Source organism: Ictidomys tridecemlineatus, chromosome 13 (genome assembly GCF_052094955.1).
Source record: "Ictidomys tridecemlineatus isolate mIctTri1 chromosome 13, mIctTri1.hap1, whole genome shotgun sequence".
Taxonomy (NCBI): Eukaryota; Metazoa; Chordata; class Mammalia; order Rodentia; family Sciuridae; genus Ictidomys; species Ictidomys tridecemlineatus.
In genome coordinates this window covers 26,662,343-26,682,935 of record NC_135489.1, presented here as the reverse complement: position 1 = coordinate 26,682,935, position 20,593 = coordinate 26,662,343, and the positions used below count along the sequence as shown (strand labels likewise).

Genomic DNA, 20,593 nt, shown 5'->3' with positions numbered 1-20,593 from the left:
TTTGTTGCTATTGTTTTTCCTTATGAATCTGTGAGGGTTCTTAACCTATTGGATATTTAATTGTTTGGAATAACTTGAGCAGTGTGAACTCATAAGACCCTAAGCCCATAGAGAGAATTCCATGAAGCACATTATTGGCCTTTTCCTAGATTGACTACAAAGTTATTCTCTTAGTGACAAAAGCTCCATTTCCCTATTGTAGGCCTTTTGTAATCTGGTTATATTTTGATAGCTATTTAAGAGACTTACTAAATTAAAAAACTGATGATAAAACACTGAAACAGAATAATCAGGTAAAAACTGTTCAGTAAATGCAAACCAGTGGATAAAATTCATCCACTTTAACCTGGCTATATGTTAAAATCACCAGGGAGAATATTCTGATGCTTGGGACCCACTTCATCCCAATTAAACTAGAATTTTTGGGGTCTGATCCTATGGCATTAGCAGTTTTAAAGCTCCCCAGGTGATGAAAGTGAATAGCCAGGATTGAGAACTACTTTCAGTTAAGTGAAAGGTGAGCTGGGTGCTGTGGCATGTGCCTTTAGCTCCAACTACTTTGGAGGCTGAGGTAGGAGATCCCTTGAGCCCAGGAGATCAAGCCCAACCTAGGCAACATATCAAGACCTCCATCTGAAAAATTAAATAGCATATCACTTTATTTTATTCTAAGTCTCTCATAGCAATGGGTATCAAGTTCTAAACAATGCAGCCTTGTTTTTTTTAAACTGTATTATTATAAACCATGCATTGTCTTATATTAATTAACAAGCATAAGCATCTTTTATTCTATTTAAATGAGTATTTTAAAAGCATGAATTTTTAAAATGTAGTTTTCTGTATATTAAAATATGGATGTTAACTTCAGTTTACAAGCTTTTAAGTTTGGTAGGTATCCTACCTTTGGCACTCTGTTGGGTTAAAGCAGTAAGATACTATTTTTGACTTGCTTTTCCTACCTTATTTTCTAAAATGAGTGCCTGCGTTAAGTTTTTATATATTAAAGCATAAATGTTGCTTTTGAAAGAAGTCTTTTTCTCAAAATAGGATATATCAGTGTTAATAAAAGTGGCCTGTGTCTTTAAAGTGAAAATATGGCCACTGGAATTTTTTATATGCTTTTCTTTAGAGCAGTTGTAGGTTTATAGCAGATTTGAGCAGTTTCTATATACCCTTGCCCTTATAAAAAGCCTTTCTCACTCGCACCATCCTGAACTAACATCTAGATTTGTTACAATGATAAACATATATTGACATGTCATTGTCATCCAGAGTCTGTCCTTTACTGTTAGGGTGCCCTCTTGTTCTGGGATCTGTGGGTTTGGGCAAATGTGTTCCTCTTTTTAAAGCCTCAAAAATGTCTTGGTTATCAGTGTTTATTGCTGATAGTCATCTTTATGAGGCTGCATCTTATTTCGTTGCCCCCTGCACAAGTGTTTGTACACCATTTTCCAGAGTTCTGTAGAGTTTTTGTTTTGTTTTGTTTTGTTTTAAAGTCAAGATAGCATAGGGTAAGGAATAATCAGAGGAAAAGGAATAAGGTGAAGTTAGAGAGGTGTTAGGGACAAGCCTTTCTGAGATTTTTATTTGCTGGGTAGAATTGGGCTAAAAAGTTGTGCCATAGCCTAAAGGCATGGAAAATAGGTGATGTGACTGATTAAAACATTCTTGTTGTATCTAACTAGTCTTGTGAGGTTGATATTGAAGCATTCTTTTTTATCTTCATAAACAGCCACTGTGTGATAAATAAGCCATTTTTTCAAAAGTACCCTGTACATAAGAGCCATTTCATAGGACAGTTCTTTATAAAACTTCATGCTAAGTGTGGTGGCACATGCCTGACTGAATCCCAGCAGCTCAGGAGGCTGAGGCAGAAGGATTGCAAGTTCAGCAAATTAGCGAGGCCCTGAGCTACTTGGTTAGGCCTTATCTCAAAATAAAAAATAAAAAGGTTAGGGGTGTGCCTCAGTGGTAAAGAGCCTTTGGGTTCAATTACTAGTATCTTCTCTCCACCCCCAAAATGACTTCTTTATGTAGGCAGATGGTATAAAGCCAAGATTGATTGATTCCATTGATCATTTATTCAGTGAATTTTTGTGCACATCTAATGTGCAGCATTGGGGATTGACTGGGAACAGAGTAGTCAAGAGTGGTCTGAGGAATGAATACTTTTAATAGGTCCCTGACAATGAAGAGTTTAATGTTAATTTTGTTAGAGACCTAAATTAGCCTAACTCAAGGATAAACAGTATAGCTTGGGACCATATCCTAAATTAGAATCCTATGAAATCACTCCTCTACTGGATATTAATAGCTATATACATATTTACATGTTTGGAACTAGCTGCATTATATGTAAACAGGTTTTCTTTACTGCAGGACAAATCAGCCATACTTCTCCACAGGAGAAGGATTCGATTTGTATCATATCCCAATTAACCATAAAACTTTTTTTTGATTGCATATATACATTTGAACATACTGCACAGATCATTGCTTATATAAAGCTAACCCAAAGGTACATATGGATTCTGTATGCCTTCTATGTGTTTTTCCATAGGTTTTTTTTTTAAATGAAACTGTTGATGAAAACCAGTCAGCTGAGAATTATTATATAATGATTTGTTACAGATCAGCTGCCAAAGTAATTCTTAAGAATTTCACAGTCAAAGCACTATATTCAAGGATATAGTGGTTCTGGATCAAGACTGTTCATTAAAATTATCTAGGGAGCTTAAAACAAAATAAACCTCAGATGCCTTGTATCCATCCCAGGTTTTGGTATTGTTAAATTATTCCAGGTCTTAATGTTCAGCAAAGGCTAAAAACTACTGTTATATATTAAGTCTGTTGTATAGTAACAGAATACATGCTCCCAGGCAGAATCATTGAAGCTATGAAAAATGATAATGTTATCTTAGTCTTTTTTTTTTAATTTCTCTTGGAATTGGTTACTTTCATTTGGCTAATGAATGAAATGCTACTTATCAGTGCTGTATTTATCAGGCTTTTCTTAGCAATATTTATGCTGGTTTTTTTTTGAGTAAGCATGTTTTATTAAAAAATACAATTTTCAGAATTAATATTGTTTTTATCAAATGACCTCAATGTCTTTAAAGCTGACTTCATTCATGCTGGGGTATCTGAAGGAGCACCCAAGGAAATTCCAGGATTACTTGATGGGGATTCTATGTGTGATAGCAACTGCATAGGCAGTATCCTAGAAGAGGCCCTGCATGAGCTGTTTTTCCAAGATGCAGAAGCAGACAGAAGAAATTCTGCATACGAATGAAAAAACTAATTCATCTTGATGCTGGTGAAGAGATCAAGCGGCTGCTGGAACCCAGGGTACCTAAAATGCACTAGTTGGTCAAAGAATTTCCCCTGTCACCCTATCAGGTGACATCCCCTTATAGATGGATGCCTGATTCCCAAGTACAGCCACAACAACCGTTTGTTGATTCTTACTGTGACTTGTTGAAATGTTGATAGTAATGTAAGAATTCCCAGAGAAACAACAATTTTCCAGTTAATATTTCTAAAAATGGGAATAATACGGAACAATTTAAAGGTCTATTACAAAATTGTTAACTGTCTGCTTCTTGGATTGTGCCCGTTGTAAGTTTCATTTCATAATGTTTTGAAAACTAAAGTAATAAATGGTTTATTTAAAAACATTTTTAAAACAGCCTCATTATCTGACCCAGGCTCGCCTTAAATGTGAGATCCTCTTGCCTCAGCTTCCTGAATAGCTATGGTTATAGATGTAAGCCACTGTGCCTGGCTAATTTTGAATACCTAATTTTTTTTTAAAAAAATCAAGTATTCAAAACAAAGCACAGAGGGTTGTTTGTTCTCTCTCTCTTTCTCTCTCTCTCTCTCTCTCTCTCTCTCTCTCTCTCTCTCTCTCTTTTGGTATTGGGGTTCAAACCTTGGACTTTATGTGTACTAGACAAGTACTGTCACTGAGCCATTATATCTCCAGTCCTAAAGCAGTAGAGTTTGATAAATTTTAGTCTGACTTTGTTATGTAGATTGGAATGTAGAATCGTATTTTTATAATAATCAGAGCAATTCTCACCTTTATACTCGTTCAGGCCAAAAAAATAATAACATTTAACATTGGGAATTTATTTAATTAAAATAGGAAAATAGTTAATAATTTGAGACTCTCTTAGTATTAGCATTTATACTCTACCAACACTGGACTCCTTCTGATTCAAGTCTTCTAATTCAGTAAAGATGAATGAATGTACAGAATGAACATTTTTATATCAGTGTTACCTATTTCATTTAAATGAACCTGTTTGTTGCTAGTCTTTATTTAGAGTTAAAATATTAAATAACATTTGAAATAGCAAGAATACATTAGTTTTTTTGAGCAAATGTTGACTGTACCTACTATATAAAATATTGTAGGGAAAAAAGATTAGATTGCAGTGTGATTTTTATGTATGAGAAAAATAGTACAGTAGTCTTCCCTTATTGGCAGAGGATTCCAAGACCCCTCGTAGATGCCTGAAATTGTGGGGATAGTAAAAAAACAAACTCCACAAAAAATAAAACCTTATATATACCCTATTTTCCCCTATAACTATTATAATGATTAATTTTTAAATTAGGCACAGTAACAAATTAATAGAAAAATCAATATACTGTAATAATATTCTCAAAATATATTTTATTGTACACATCATTCTTGTGATGACACGAAATGATATAATGCCTACATGAGGAGACAAATGAAGTAAATGATGTAGGTATTGTAGCCTAGAAATGGGCTACTATGTAAGGGTTGCTTGACAAAAAATTGTGGTACTGAGTCACTCAATTTTATAGCCAATATTTCTATTAAGTGACTTTAGACAGATAATATATACATTGTGGATACACCGGACAAAGTGATAATTCATGTCCTGACCTGGATGGCAGGAAAAATCACACTACTAAGAATAGTACACAGTTTAGAATTTGTGAATTGTTCATTTCTGTAATTTTCCTTTTACTATTTCTGGATCGTGGTTGACTTTAGGAAACTGAAACCACGGGAGGACTACTAACTATATTTTTCATCACTAAATGGATGAACTATTTGTGCTTTAACTTAAAGCCCAGTACCCAAGATAATAATCTAGCAAATATCATCCAATGGTACTGTCTGGTACTGTAGTATAAAGGTACCTCTAGAGGACAGACAAAATGGTTACTCTATCAAGTATATGTATTCAGTGTGTTTTTAAATTGCTGATGACTAAGTTTGTTGGTTTTCAATCTCTGTACTGAAAATAAATGTCTCTTAGCTATGTTAAAGACCTTTGGAGTGTGTCAAAGGAAAGAAATATCACAGGATTGAAAGTCTTGGATCATATGTTTTTATATGTGGCCTATAGTTGAGAAATACTGTCTCCCCTCCCCGCCCCAGGATTTGTAGGAATATCATGAGAAACAGCTAAATTAGAATGAAAATCTTCAATAAGAATATGTAACTTTGCTAATGTAACTGGCTTTTAAAAATTGTGCTTTGTACTAGTTTCACTTAAAATAGAAATTTGGGCTTTCTCTTAGCATTTGTTAACTTAATGACTGTATTAAAAATGTTAATTTTATTACTTGATGAAGTTGTAACTTCTGAAAAATCTAAACCAGTGTTTTATAAGAGCTGGTCTTTTTAGAGTTTAATATAAAAACAGTTTTTAATTTTTCTTTGTATTTGTCAGTAACTATACTTAGGAAAACTGTCATTGCTTTATTTTTTTCCTACTGGGAATGAACCCAGGGCCTTTTGTGAATGCTAAGCACATGTTTTACCACTGTGCTATATCATAGCCCTGTCATTTTTAAATTCAGTTCTATGTCCAAATATTTACAGATTGTAAATTAACAGTAATAGACTAAGCCAAGTTTTTTTCCTTTTCAAGTCTTGAATTGAAAAATAACTATGATTTAGTTTTTTCTTTTCAGAATTTGATGCATGAGAATTGGGAGTTATCTTTGGGGAAAACTTATTAATGTGCTCACTTACTTAAAAATATATGCATAAGTAGAGACTTTTATTGTCTAATGACTGTCAGAATTGCTGAACTTTGTATTTGACCAGTAAGCACAGGTTTTTAACATCAAGACTTTTCACCCTAAAATATATAGAAGCTTATTTATAATGATGGGTATTTCTTTGAAATGATAATACAACACTTGCACTCTGTGTCTGCTAATATATATGTATTTTAAGTCTTACATCAAAAAGAGCATATGCTTTTGGATGGACTGAATTTTAACTAATCTGCCATCTTAAAAGCTTATGCTTATTCTGTCTTTACCTTTCTCCCAGGATCACAGATTTTACTAGACATGAATTTTTGGACATTAGAAAATATTACTTTCATTTCAGCATGTTAATATGACATTAAAAATGACTTTTAAAATGCATGTATAAACTGCTTCAAGCACTTAACACAGTTTTCTGTTTCATGATAAAATGTTATTATTTAGCATGTCTGAAATGCTTTTTATTTTTAAATTAAAAAGGTTATTTATCTTTTAAGAATAACATCTAAACAAATTATTGCCAATATTGTATTGACTGGATATATTCTAATTTTTCTTATCATTACATAATTGGGTAAGAGCTCTGTAGATATTTTTCTTTAAGAAAAAATGAATACAGGGGCTGGGGATGTGGCTCAAGCGGTAGCGCGCTTGCCTGGCATCTGTGCAGCCCGGGTTCGATCCTCAGCACCACATACAAAGATGCTGTGCCCACCGAAAATTAAAAAATAAATATTAAAAAATTCTTTCTCTCAACATTTTAAAAAAATGAATACAATTTCAGTGGAAGGGAATTTAAAACAAGTTTGAGTATTTGATATTCCAGATAAGAATATCGTTTTAATATTTTACAAGGTTAGTTAGTACTAATAATTTTGGAGCCCTTTTCTACACAGTTTTGCTTAAAGATGTAGAAACAGGTTTTAGTAGAAAGGAGCTCCACAATACATTGATTTTAATTCATAGATTATATGTCAAAAACTTGCTATGGAGTAAAATTTGACATTCTAGTTTGGAGTTTAACCTTAAGAATAATTTTATAGCAAAAACATATAAAGAATTTTTAATTCTGATTTTCATTTTTGTACAGTGCCTTAAAGATAATGTTACTGTCAAAGATTATTGTTTTGAAAAGCAGTACACTTGGCTTAAAAATATTAACACCTTTTCCAGATTGCACAATTTAAATTTTTTTTTCTGCCAAAATAATTTGGTTTTGTATTATGGACATTTAAAGAAGTACTGTTATATGTTATTGAATTCTCCTTCACAGAGGCAACGTCTGTATTCCTAAGATTACAAGTACTGATACTAGTGAGAATAACTTTTGCATTATGTGATGATGACTCTGTAATTTAGGTGTTATTTAAGTGCCTATTATTTAAGTGGTCCTATTATTTATGTGATGATGACTCTGTAATTTAGGTGTTATTTAAGTGCCTGTTATTTAAGTGGTCCTTCCTTCATTTCCCTTGAATTCCTTTAGTTTTTCTAGAATTTTAAATAGGATTAAGAATGTTTTCTATTTGGATTTATTTGCAGACTATGAAGGACTAATGCTGACAGGAAACATCTTTAACCTATAGCACTAATCCAGACATGGCTGAAGTGCTTTCTATTTAAGAATAAAATACTATATTCTGAATATTTCTTCTCTCTAATATGTGCATTTTTATCTGATATATCAGAAGATATTTTCACTTGTAGTTTTTAATTAAATGACTAAGTTATAGACTTAAAAAGTTACTGCATTAAAAAAAATTACTTTTGGGGCTGGGGATGTGGCTCAAGTGTGGTAGCATGCTCGCCTGGTATGCGTGCGGCCCAGGTTCGATCCTCAGCACCACATACAAAGATGTTGTGTCCGCCAAGAACTAAAAAATAAATATTAAAATTCTCTCTCTCTCTCTCTCTCTCTCTCTCTCTCTCTTTTTAAAAAAATTACTTTTAAAGAAACACTTGAGATGTTAGGGGAAAATTTTAGTTATAACTATTACCAGCTGTTATAATTTATTGATATTTCATCATAGTATTTCTCTTTAGTTGGTAGTATTTAGATGGCCTTATCTAAAGTTAAGTGTATTTTCTGATAATCTGTCAACAGTCGCCTTCTGCCTAGTTTTTACTAATTCGTTGTTTTAGAACATTAGTTACCTAATCATTGTAAGAGAATTTAACCAGCAGATTAGAAGGTCTGGTTATTTGAGCCACTTTTCTAAGCAGTAATAACTTTCTTAGTCGTATTAATGCATATTTTATGTGTATTAAAATTGAGTATAACTTTAAATGTACAAATAAAATTTATAACATAAATAACATGGTTAAATTAATAGTTTGATACTGAATATTTTGCATTCTGTTTTTTAAAATTAGAAGCTTATCTGTTTGTTGTTGTTCCCAAGTCAGAGAAATGAGCCTAATCTCAGGGATTTGTATATGAGTATGTATATGCACATGCATACCTATGATAAGAATTCTGAAATAATTCTGGCAATTGCTTTAATGTTATGTTTGACAAGTACGGTGGGCAGTTAACTATGCTTTAGTCTACAGTGATTCTAATGGATACTGGTCACTAACATAATATTCATTCCCAGGTATGTGAGTAAAAAGTTGCCCACCTGTAAACCTAGTTATGGTAATTAAATAGGCGGAAAGGGCTGGGGTTGTAGCTCAGTGATTGAGCGCTTGCCTTGCATGTGTGAGGCACTAGGTTCTATGATCAGCACCATATAGAAACAAATAAAAAATGCCCATCAACAACAATAACCATGGGGCTGGGGATGTGGCTCAAGCGGTAGCGCACTCACCTGGCGTGCGTGCGGCCCGGGTTCGATCCTCAGCACCACATACAAACAAAGATGTTGTGTCCGCCGAGACCTAAGAAAAAATAAATAAATGTTGAAAAAATTCTCTCTCTCTATCCCCCTCTCTCTCACTCTCTCTTTAAAAAAAAAAAAAAAAAAACAACAATAACCACAACAACAAAAATCAGGAAAAAAGTCTTTTAAAAAATTAACCAAATATTTTGTACTTAATTTTTTTTAACTATCAGATTGAATAGAAGAATATATGAAAACTAATTTATTTTGCTTATTGTGTTTTTCATTGCTATTCCCCTACTAATTAAATAGATTTAACACCAAGGGTCTCTGGCTATAGTTGTCTCTCAGTTTACATGAGATTTACATAAAAGCTATATGCAAAATCATTTGAAGTGCATTAAGTCTGTTAATTATATATATATATATATATATATATATCATTATTTTTTTGTGGGGGGGAGGTTAGTGGTGGTACTAGAGATTGAACCCAGGCTATCACTGGACTTGAATCCTAACCCTTTTACATTTTTTATTTTGAGACAGGATCTTGCTCATTTGCCAAGGCTGGCCTTAAACTTGTGATCCTTTTGCCTCAGCCTCGGAGTAGCTGGGATTACAGAAATGTGCCAGAACACCCTGGCAGTGATATTTCATTTTTAATATACAGTTGACTTTGCCTGATAATATAGATATCTTAAAATTATAAGAAAGAAGGTAAGCGGACTTCATGCTAACATCATTTGTTTAGACTAGAAAATTTATAAGCAAGTTACTTGAGTAAAAAAAGTGACATTTTATTTTGGTTTTGGTACTGAGGATTGAATCCAGGGGCATTTTATTAGATCCACACCCTCAGCCTCTTTAATTATTTTTAATTCTGAGATTGGTGTATGTGAGCATGTGTGTGTGTGTGTGTGTGTGTGTGTGTGTGTGTGTGTGTGTGTCCTGCAAAGTTGTTAAGGCCTTACTGAGTTTGCTGAGGCTGGCCTTGAATATGGGATTAGGATTCTCCTACCTCAGCCTCCTGAGTCTGGAATTACAGGTGCTTGCCACCATACCCAGCAGAAAGTAACCTGTTTAAAGTAATTGTACCTGTTATATTTTTATTGAGCTCATGTTGATTTCCTTCTAAAAGTTATTTGTATAGTACATTGTGGGCACGATGAAAAAGATTTTGTGGAGTGCCACATGTCAGAAAATATAATATCAGAAGAATAATTCCAGCTGGGTGTGGTGGCACATGCTTGTAATCCCAGTGGCTTGGGAGGCTGAGGCAGGACAATCACAAGTTCAAAGCCATCCTCAGCAATGGTGGGTGAAGCACTAAGCAAGTCAGTGAGACCCTGTCTCTAAATAAAATACAAAATAACATGGGGGATGTGGCTTAGTAGTTGAATGTGATCCTAAAACTTTATTTCCATGTTGAGTGCCTCTGTGTTCAATCCCCCCCAAAAAATCCAAGTTTATTAAACTTACACATTCATAATATAGGCTTTACTTTTTTGGTGAAATTTTGAATATTATTTTTAAAAATTCTTAACATCCTCTTCAAAAATGGCATATATTATACTTCAGTACAGCGAAGTAATGTACCATTGTAATTTGCCTAGAAGTTATATGGACTTATGAATTGTAAATAATATGAAAAACTTTAGAACGCTATACTTTTCATTTTTTTCTTTCTGTTCCTATTCAGAAGTTTGGGAAAATTAGTGGGAATTGGCACCAAACTAGTAGTTTATAAGTATTGAGTAGATAATTTCATATTGTACTAAGTTTCCACAGTATAAAATAGAGGATGTCATAAAAAATGAAGAGATGGTCCATTAAGTGTATTTGGTAATGAAGTCGCCTTATAACTTTTAAGATCTGGGAAGAATATTATCAAATTATTGTTTCTTTCTATCTTCTACACATCTGTGCATTTCAAGTGTAACTAACCTAGATAAATAAAAATTTTGAAAAAGAAATGTTTCTTGTTACTCTTTTGAGGACAATGTTGTTCTATTAGTGATTTCATATTAGGTGTTTCTGAGTAAAGAAACCTGCTTTTCTTTAATGAAATAAATGGTTTTATAATTAGAATAATAGATAATTGATTTTGTCTGACTTTTTTCAGATGATTTTCAGTTTTATTATTTTTACATTGAAAAAAGAAATACCACCATCAACATAGAAAGTCAAGATTCTTTTTTGTTTAAAGTATATGCCCTACTAAATTATCCTATTAAAAATTAAGGAATATTTGAAAAATGGCAAAATTTAGACTATGGCTACTTCAAGGAGTAATAAGAAAGCTGGAAAGGATGTATCTTTAGCAATGTAGTATACCCAGGAATGTGGCTAATCTAATGTCTGATTTTTGTACTCTTAGGTGTATACACTGTAGTGCATTTAAATTTTATTCTCTACACATGGTAATTCTCAAAGCAATAGGTCATGGATGGTGATCTCTTCAGATGCCCTATTTCTGTATTTCTAGGTTCCCTTAAATATTCAGATATGTTATTTAGTTATCTTTTGAATAACCACTTGATTCAGAGCTTTTCTAACTTTATAGCTTAAAGGTATGTTAAAAAAGGGTGTCTTTTCATCAACTTTCAGCTATTCTGAAAATCTTGAGTCTTCTACTTCTTTGATTCTTTCACAATGGTAAATGAATTCTTCATTTAGATCATTCATATATAGCTTTTCTGGGTATAATAAAATGACCAGTTATTTACCATTATGACATTAAGACCAAGTGTGATCCTAAAACTTTATCTCCATGTTGGAAACTTTGTCAAGTTTAAATTTTTAATAGTTGAGATAAGTGCAATGGGAAAAGTACAAAACAGATATTGATTCAGTTTTATTTTTAAGATAACTCCTAAATATAAAACTTAAGTACATACTGTTGCATTTCGTTTTCATTTAATCCTTTGTTCTTGTTTTGTTTTTTGCTAAAATAGCTTTATGATATTATTCTAAAGAAAATATGTATGTTTTTGGTATTTAAGATTTTTTTTTAAGGACATGGAACTTTTCTGTATAAGTTATTAATGCCTTTGGTTAATGTAGTTCATTTGTTTAGAGTTGCTTTGACAATGACTGCTTTCTGTTTTTTCAGATTATTTTGTGTGTATTTTCTATTTGACTTACTGTACTGAAAATGTAGCAGAAGTATTTTTGCCATTTGCAAATATAAATTTTCACTTTAGTAAGCATTCTAGTATGTAATGAAAATGGCATTTTTTTTCTTATGTAGTTTCTTCTAAAATGCAAATTCCCTTTTACATCTCTTGAGGTTTGCCTGTTTCCCTCTATGCCTCATGCCCACACCTTGGCACCATTGCACATGTGTGCACATAATCCCCTGTCTTAGGTCCCTTTGTTAATTTCTAAGAATGCTTTTTCTGATTAACATTTTTGAGTCTTACTATCTAGATCAAGGCTGAGTATAGTATCTATCCTTTCCCCCTTTCTCTTGATGTTCTTTAGATAATTAGCCCTGGGCCTAGTTCCTTTGAAGATTAGGGAGGAGGAGTTTTTACATGGTTCTTCAGCAGCAACAAGACAGAAGTTTCATTTCCTGGTGAGGGGATTGGAGAGCTCATGTATGGCAGAGAGAAAAAGGAATTTTCTTAGAACTTATTTGTGTGTTACTACAGCCACAGAAATGAGGTCAAAGGAGCCATTTAGTGGTGCATTGCACCACCTTTCCTTGAACCTAAGATGTCGCAATAGGGAAGGAGAAGTGATGTTTCTAGGTGTCTCTGTGGTACAAGATCTAATTCTGGTCTAGATCTAATTAGATTTTATAAAGGATGATGCTAAATATGGACAAATGGAAAATTGTTTTCTGTTTTTTTGGCTGGGGCATGTTGTTAATGGGAATTGAACTTAGGGCCTCAAGCATGCTAGGCAGCTGCTCTACCATTGAGCATATCCCCATCTGTTTTTAGTTTGAGACAGGTTTTGCAAAGTTGTCTATGCTAGCTTCAAACTTGCCATTGTTCTGCCTCAGCCACTCGAGTACCTGTGATTTGGGTCTTGCATCAGTACTCCCAGCTTCTATTCGGTTTTGAAATCCTAGGTCGTGTCCCCTCTCAATCCCTACCCCAGTGCTGGGGATTGAATATAAGGCCTTATGCATGCTAGGTAAGCCACATCCCCAGCCCTTGAAATTCTTTTATATGAATACAGTCTAACATTTCACTTCAAACAAAAATATGTCACATTTGTGATGACCTAATTTTGTTTAATCCCAGAAAACCATTTATTTAACAATTTGGGTTTATGTATGTGCAGTGTAAAGTATCAGTCCAGGCAATGATGTTTCCTCAAAGCTTTTTGAATGTAGGCTGTATTCAGCAGAGTGTATATGCAAGAAGAAGCAAACAAATAACGAAGTGGGCAAGTACTACTTGTAGTCAATGGAAAGGTAGGGCAGTGGGACCAGTATTTGAAGTCCTGTTTGATCCTGTATTAGGACTTTCTTAACCCTCATAATAACCTGTGAAGAAACTGAGGAGTGAAATAATTTATCAGAGTCACACATTTAAGTGGAGGGACAGGGAAGGGCTTCAATTTGTGTATCTGCTTACAGAAATCTGTAGCTCCTGTGCTGTACTTCCAGGCTTTAACTGTATGTTAGTCTTTCTTTCAACAATAAGAACAACTGTAGTCTCTTTTGGTTCTACCTAATTGGAACTCGACTGTACAGAGGAGTGGTAAATTGCATCATTATCTTGTATAGTTTAAAATGCTGTACTTATGGTCATCAGATTTGAACAGAGAAATGTGTCAAGGATAAACATAGTAAAGGAAAAGTTAGGTTTTGTTTTGCTTTGTTTTTCTTTTTCAGGCCCCCCCCATTAGAACATATTTGTTGAGGTAACTAATTTCATTACACATTTAATGACAATAATGTAGGTTTGAGATCATAAAAGAGGAAAACTGTATAGGAATGTGTGAGCCAACAGATACGTAAGCATTTTGGTATTTGAAAAGTCAGAATTTATTTATGTAGGCTAGGAGATTAGTAAGAGATTACAAACATCTAGCATAGTATATATGAATCGATATTCTTAAATAAGAAGTAGTTTTAGATTGCTTGACTTTTTTTTTCTACTTTGTAACAAATGGCAAAAATGTTTCCAATTAGAGAAACAGTGCCTGGATTAATTGTAGATTGAATAGTAATTAACTAATTGTGTTAAATTTACCTTTAAAGAGAGATGTTTTTAATGATTTAGGAAAGCTAGTAAGTTCATTTATATTTAAAGAATGTGTCACATATCAGAGTTGGCAGCTGGGAGAATGTGCAGATTGGGTAACCTTAAATGTTGTAAGCATGGAATGTGTTCATGTTAATGACTAAATCTTAAATTGGACATGTTTTCATGTAAAATTTAAATGACTATTTTGATGTTCTTGAAAGTCAAAACAGTCTGTTAGTAGCAGTGCAAATGTTTTAACAGTATAGAAGAATAATCAAGTGAGAGCAAGGATGGTGTCCCACGTTTGTTCTTTCTTGTAATGATTTGAGAACTCCTCCTGTTAGTGTTGAGTTTTCTTAGTTACTTCTTTGTGGTTTTTCTTTTTTTCCTTCAAGAGCTACTTTTTCTTAAAAGCAGATGAAATCACTACAAAATATCACCTATCTCATCATTCTGTGTAGCAGGAATCTCCTTTTTTAAAAGAATATCACAGCCAGGTATGGCATACACCTGTAATTCTAGTTACTTGGGAGCCTGAGACTTGAGGATGACAAGTTTGAAGCCCTCCTGGGTCATAGTTAACTGGTATTCATGTATTTGTTCAGAGTATAAGCCCTTGATGCCAAGTGCTTTAAGCATGCTATTTAATCTTGGTTTGCTAATGATAGGTATGAGATGACCTTGAAATACAGGATCATTAATTGTGATTTATCTTTGAAAGTTGGAAAGGCAACCATTACCCCTTTTTTTTTTAATTGAAGTTTATATAGTATTGCCTTGTCATTGTTTGAATATATTTGAAATGAAAAATGACAGTGGTCATAATTTAACTGTTATATGTATTTAAAATATGAAAATTTTGCTGTCTTTATTTATGATAAACACTAAATTTAAGCTAAGTTATAAGGTATGCTGTTTGGAAATATGGAAGATACAAGAATGAAGCCACATAACAAGTTTTTGCTTGTATTTTCTACTGATGAAGACTTTCAGACAAGTTATTTCCATGGGTAGGTGATGTCACTCTGCATGGATATATACACTTAAACCTTTTTGCATGATTATACATGTAGGAGTGGTACAATTTTGACTTGACTGTTGACCTGGTTCCTCAATTTAGGGGTGGAGGTGGGGAATGTGAGGACAAGAAGTTCAGAATGGTAATATTGATAAATTTAAAATAAATCACTAAATAATTTATTGCAAATTCCTGAAACATCCACAAAGGCCACTTAAATCGAATGTATGGTCAAATAGTCAATATTGTACTTGGCCCTCATATCTTTTGCACCTAAGTATTTGGACATCACACAGTATCTTGATTCCATAATAATCATTTTGAACTCTGACGAAAACTCCATGAATCATGAAACTTTCTTTTCTTTCTTAGAAAAGAAAAATCTCAACAACAACAACAAAAAAAACCCAACAGTTGTTTTTTTTTGTTTGTTTGTTTTTCTATTTGAACTAAAATCCATTACTAGCTGATACCAAGACCACATGGTCTTTGATGAACTTGATTGACCCCATTAGGAGAACTGGAAATTATTTTTGAGTAGCCAACTAAAATTGCCATGATCGTCAGAATTTCATTTTGTGACATGTCTGTTCTTTATACAGTGGCACTTAACAATTCATTTGCTTTTATGTTTGGTCACCTTTTGTTTTAAAGATGTTGCTACATAAACCTATGGTTCATTAGGTGCTCAGTTGTAAGTAATAAATACCCCAGGTGTGTTCTGTGTTATTGTTCAGTGACAGTTTACACAATGGATGTATGTATTAAAACAATAATTCTTCATTTTTATATTTTCATTGGCATATACATTTCTTAGACAAAGTTTCATAAAGTAGGAGTGTTTAATATTATTATTTTTTGGATGATATTAGAAAACCAGAAATAAATGATGGTTTGCTTGCATTTGATAAATAGCTGTTGAGAAGGAAACAGCATTCCTTTATTTTATCTTTATTCTAAAATGGGGGTAGTAGAGGATGTCTTGAAAGAAAACTATTTTTGCTTTTGCTGTCATGTTAGGAAAAAGGTAGGATTAGCATTTTAAAGCATGTATGTATTTTACACGCATGAATATTGAGATATATTAGCATGAATTGCTGCAGTGTAATTACTTTGAAATTCAAATGTTTTTTTTTTTTTCCCAACTAATTAAGGTGATTTGGGGATTGGAGAGATCTCTTATTTTTCCAGTAAGAACTTTTATGTCTCTCTCTAAAATCATTCATAAAATTACGTATCATTTACTTGGAGTATGAGCTGGTTGTCTGTCTCAGGAACTATACATACATACACATATAATCTATATAATTATTTTCTGTGGGTATTGCTGTTTTGTAGAATGTTGTAGAGTATATAACATTATTATAAAAGGGTTTTACTAGATAAATAAGTAGAGCTCTAGTATTAACTTTATTTCTTTAGTAAGTAGGAAAATATAAATTTGATTTTCTTCTCTGAATCTATTAGTGTCTTTTAGTTATAAGGAGAACTAGATTCATTTTCTTAAAATAATAAATTGGATTTTAATAGTTTACACCAGATTTTTCCTTTAAAAAGTCACTTTCACTTTCTTTGTGGAGTCATCCCTTTTTTCTTAATCTGTCGCTCTTTAGGAGTCTGACAGGAATTCAGTGTAACATTGTTCAGTATAGTCTTGTCTTTTGTTCTTCATAATAACACTCCTTTTCCTCCTTCCAAAATGTGTTCCTCATCTTTATAAACTTGGATTATCTTTTTCACTTTCACATCATGACAAAATATTAGATGTGTAAAGTTCAGCTTTTCTAGTGAGATAATAATATGGTAAAGGTAACTGACATTTAGAAGATTCTTGTTTAGTTTCAGAAGTATTTTTCACCCCACAAGTTAGATACAAGTATACATTTTCTTTCCTCCCTAGATGGACCTCCAGTTGTAGCTCATTATGATATGTCTGACACCAGCTCTGACCCAGAAGTGGTAAATGTGGACAATTTATTGGCGGCTGCAGTAGTTCAAGAGCACGCTAATTCTGTAGGCGGCCAGGACACAGGAGCTACCTGGAGAACCAGCGGGCTGCATGCCAAGGCAGGTTGGTCTCTCCCTTCTCCCTTCTCTAATGATGTAATCTGCATGTGTCCTGGTAGCTGTATCTCCTGGTGGTGGACCCTGCTGAGGAGAGCAGGCCATACCAGAGTCATCTAACATCAAGTGGTTGTGACTAACGAGGCTGCCACTGATAACTGAAAAAATTGGGTAGCATATCATCTATTTTAATCAGAAGGAAGCAAAAATAAGAATATATGACGTTAATTGTAGGCATCAGTAGATTTCAGTAGGTGTATTTCTTGAGTTAAAAATGCCCAACATGTGTAAAAACAATCCAGATACTCTTGCACTCTTTGGTTAGTTCTTTTTTCGTCACTTAACTCTGAATAGTAACCTGTAACAGGGAGCTTTTCATCTGCAATGCTGTCACTGTTTCTTCTGTTTGATGGGGAATGTCTCTGTTAGTTTCTTTTCAGTAAGTTCTCTTTGTCTCTTCTAACCCTTTCTTTCGATTTCTGCTTCTGTTATTTCAGGGGAAAAAACTCTTCTCCTTGTCCTTATCTCTTGCATTATTTATCTTGGTTCTGTGATTATTCTTAAGAGGATTTATTCACTAAAAAGCCCACCACTATTTCCTTTGGAAAATTCTCACAGTGTCTCCATGTTTCCTTCAATGTCATCCTTAAACATTCTTTCTAACTTAAACCTTAAAAAAAAAAAAAAAAAAAAAAGAACTTTAGTTAAAGATAAAGGGAAGAGGGAATAAGAAAACAGACTGCTTATATAGTGTGTATTTTCTTCAGTCCTTTTGAAGGATTATGTGCATTGACTTAAGTACTAAGTCTGTTTAATCATTGTTGAAAATATTATTTTTATGAAAACTGAATTTTATTACCCAAAAAATGAGTAATAGTTTAGAATGTACTATAGTATAGCAGTGTGCCTTCGGTCATTGTCCTGAATTCTTCCTCTTATAATCTTTGTTGACCTTTTGATTAATTTATTGTGGCTGATTTTGAACCTATGCCCAGATTTAATTTTGGCTTTGTTTTGATTGCTAACTTGCTCATTGATTTTGGATCAGTCATTTCTCCTCTTGACTTTGGCTTTTATAAATAATTTTTTGGGGGGTCCAAGCAGGGTCTTTTTTAAGGATTTACTAATACAATGAATATGTGTAAGTATTTTGAAAAGTATTCAATGATAATAATTCTTTATATCAAAGGACAGTAGTTTAATCACATTTTGTACAATATAGGTTTGTAAGCTATGTAATTTGTTCTGTATACTAGATGGTTTATCTTTTTTAAAAAAAAATCCATTGATAATCCAATCAATCATTCTACTTCAGTTTTATTTCCCCATTCCCTTAGTGTGTCCCTTAATATGGACCATATTATAGTAAAGTTCTTGTAGGAAAAAAAAAATGAATGACTCTTAATATTTTGCTTTTCATGTAGAGAATTCTTAATAGTAAGTAGAACCATATAGAATTACTAATTTAACTTTTTGATCTATTACATCCTAGCAGTTTTATTTGTTTCAACCAAATAGTGAAGGTTTGAGGTCCTAAAACATCATTAAAGTTACCATTATCAGGGATAAGGATAGCATTTACATTTTCATATTCAAATATAGTCCTATAGTATCTATAAGAGATTGGTCTCTGAAAGTTCTGGGACCAAGGACGCTCAAGTTCCTTATATGAAATGGTACAATATTTACATATAACCTGTGCATATCATCTGTATACTTTCAGTCATCTCTAGTTTACTTATAATACCTAATACATTATTAGAACTTTGTAAATAGTTTTGATCCTATATTGTGTAACCTGAAAACACTGTATTTGTTTAGTACAGTCACAACACCCCTGCCTCCAATATTTTTCATTTGCATTTGCTCGAATCTGTGGATATGGAACCTGTGGATATGGAGGTCATACTGTAATTGTTAGCTTGTTTATTTAAAACATCTTACCCTGGTACTCACCATTTTGTGTTGTCCCCCCCTCACCTTCCTGTGGTGCTAGGGATTGAACCCAGGGCCTTGTGCATGGGAGGCAAGCACTTTGGCAGCTGAGCTAAATCCCAAGCCCCCTACCAAAGTATGTGAGGAGGGAAGCACTAATGGTTTCATCTCTGTTCTTCCATTTTCCCCAGAGCCGTCCTAAATTTGACATTTAATGTTTGATGTTCCTATGTATTTCTTGGTGTATTTTTACTTCATGTGTTATGTAATTATAAGTGTGTTTTAAAACTTTGTAGTTCACATGCAGGTAATCATTTGAAACTTTCATTTAGTTCATCATTTTGTGAACTTTGAGCTTGTTTTATGTGGTCTAGTTCATTGAGTTTTCCCTGCTATTTAGTATTTCACTATATGAATGTATTCCAATTTACATATTCTCGTTGGATGTTTGGGAGCTGTTTTAAATGATGTTGTTAACATTTCTTGTATGTGTCTTTTGATATGTGTGTGTGATAATTTTTCATAGCTTATAATAGAGATCACATGTCTGTATTGGGCCATTAATTGTGTGGAGGTTTTTGTTTAGGATATAGAATGTAGTCACCATTGTTTAGTAGCTCCCAGTGATGTTTTCTAATGAAGCCATTTGCTCTTTCAAATAAATTAAAATTTGATGATGTAGGAATGTGAATAATAAATAAAACAATATTGTCGTTATTTAAAGAGGGAATCCATCTTACAAAGCTGAGTATATTTACATTGTCACAACAAAATAGTTAAGAGTTTATGCTTGTCAGTTTATAATTTCAAGATTTGGCCTATTAAGATTTGAATTTAAGATAAATATTCTTTTTTTTTTTTTGGTCGTGCTGGGGTTGATAAAACCCAGTACTTGCCCTGTGTGAGGCAAGTACTCTACCAACTGAGCTATATCTCAAGCCTTAAGATAAATATTCTAATGGTTAGTTTGGATCCTCTGTGTTCCCTTTATAATGAAGTAGAATCCTAGTGACTGAACAGACTAAGGATTCATTTCAATCAGTAGTAGCATCTCAGAGCAGTTCTACAGCCTTTAGGGTCATGTAAGTAGTAATTGGAGGTAGAATAACTTGCTGCTTTTTCAAAGCAATTGGATGAAGTTCTTACATCCAAAATAGATGTTGCTATTTAATAGTTTTAATTTTAACCTAAAAAAAAAGTTGAATAGCAAGCAGATTTAAAAAAATAAGTTGAAATCAGGGAAGCCTCTGGTCAACAAAAGACTTAAAATTTCAACTCTTGCTATGTGTTTACTTTTTCTTTACTTGATGCTAGAATTGTATAGGGTGGTTTTCAACAAGCAGCCACTTAGAAACTGTGTGACCTTACTTAGGTAAACTGTGTAAAGTCTTAGTTTTCCTTGTGTGCAAAAATTGGGATAAAAGTAGTATCTATTCTAACTGCTGGGCGCAGTGGCATACACCTGTAGCCCCAGCAGCTTGGGAGGCTGAGATAGGAGGATTGGG

At 33.3% G+C, this 20,593-nt stretch overlaps 1 protein-coding gene across 7 annotated transcripts in view; it reads left to right on the top strand.

Moving 5' to 3' along the window:
* The window catches only part of Ark2n (arkadia (RNF111) N-terminal like PKA signaling regulator 2N), an 89,767-nt gene that overhangs the window by 49,188 nt on the left and 19,986 nt on the right, over window positions 1-20,593 (top strand). For 5 of the 7 annotated variants that reach the window (XM_040273399.2, XM_040273402.2, XM_005325550.5 and 2 more), the window contains exon 3: window positions 16,990-17,160. The exons of the other annotated variants lie outside the window; for them this stretch is intronic. In XM_040273399.2, the coding sequence (XP_040129333.1) occupies window positions 16,990-17,160 (171 nt within the window). The remainder of the gene's footprint in view (window positions 1-16,989; window positions 17,161-20,593) is intronic. 7 annotated transcript variants of the gene reach the window in all.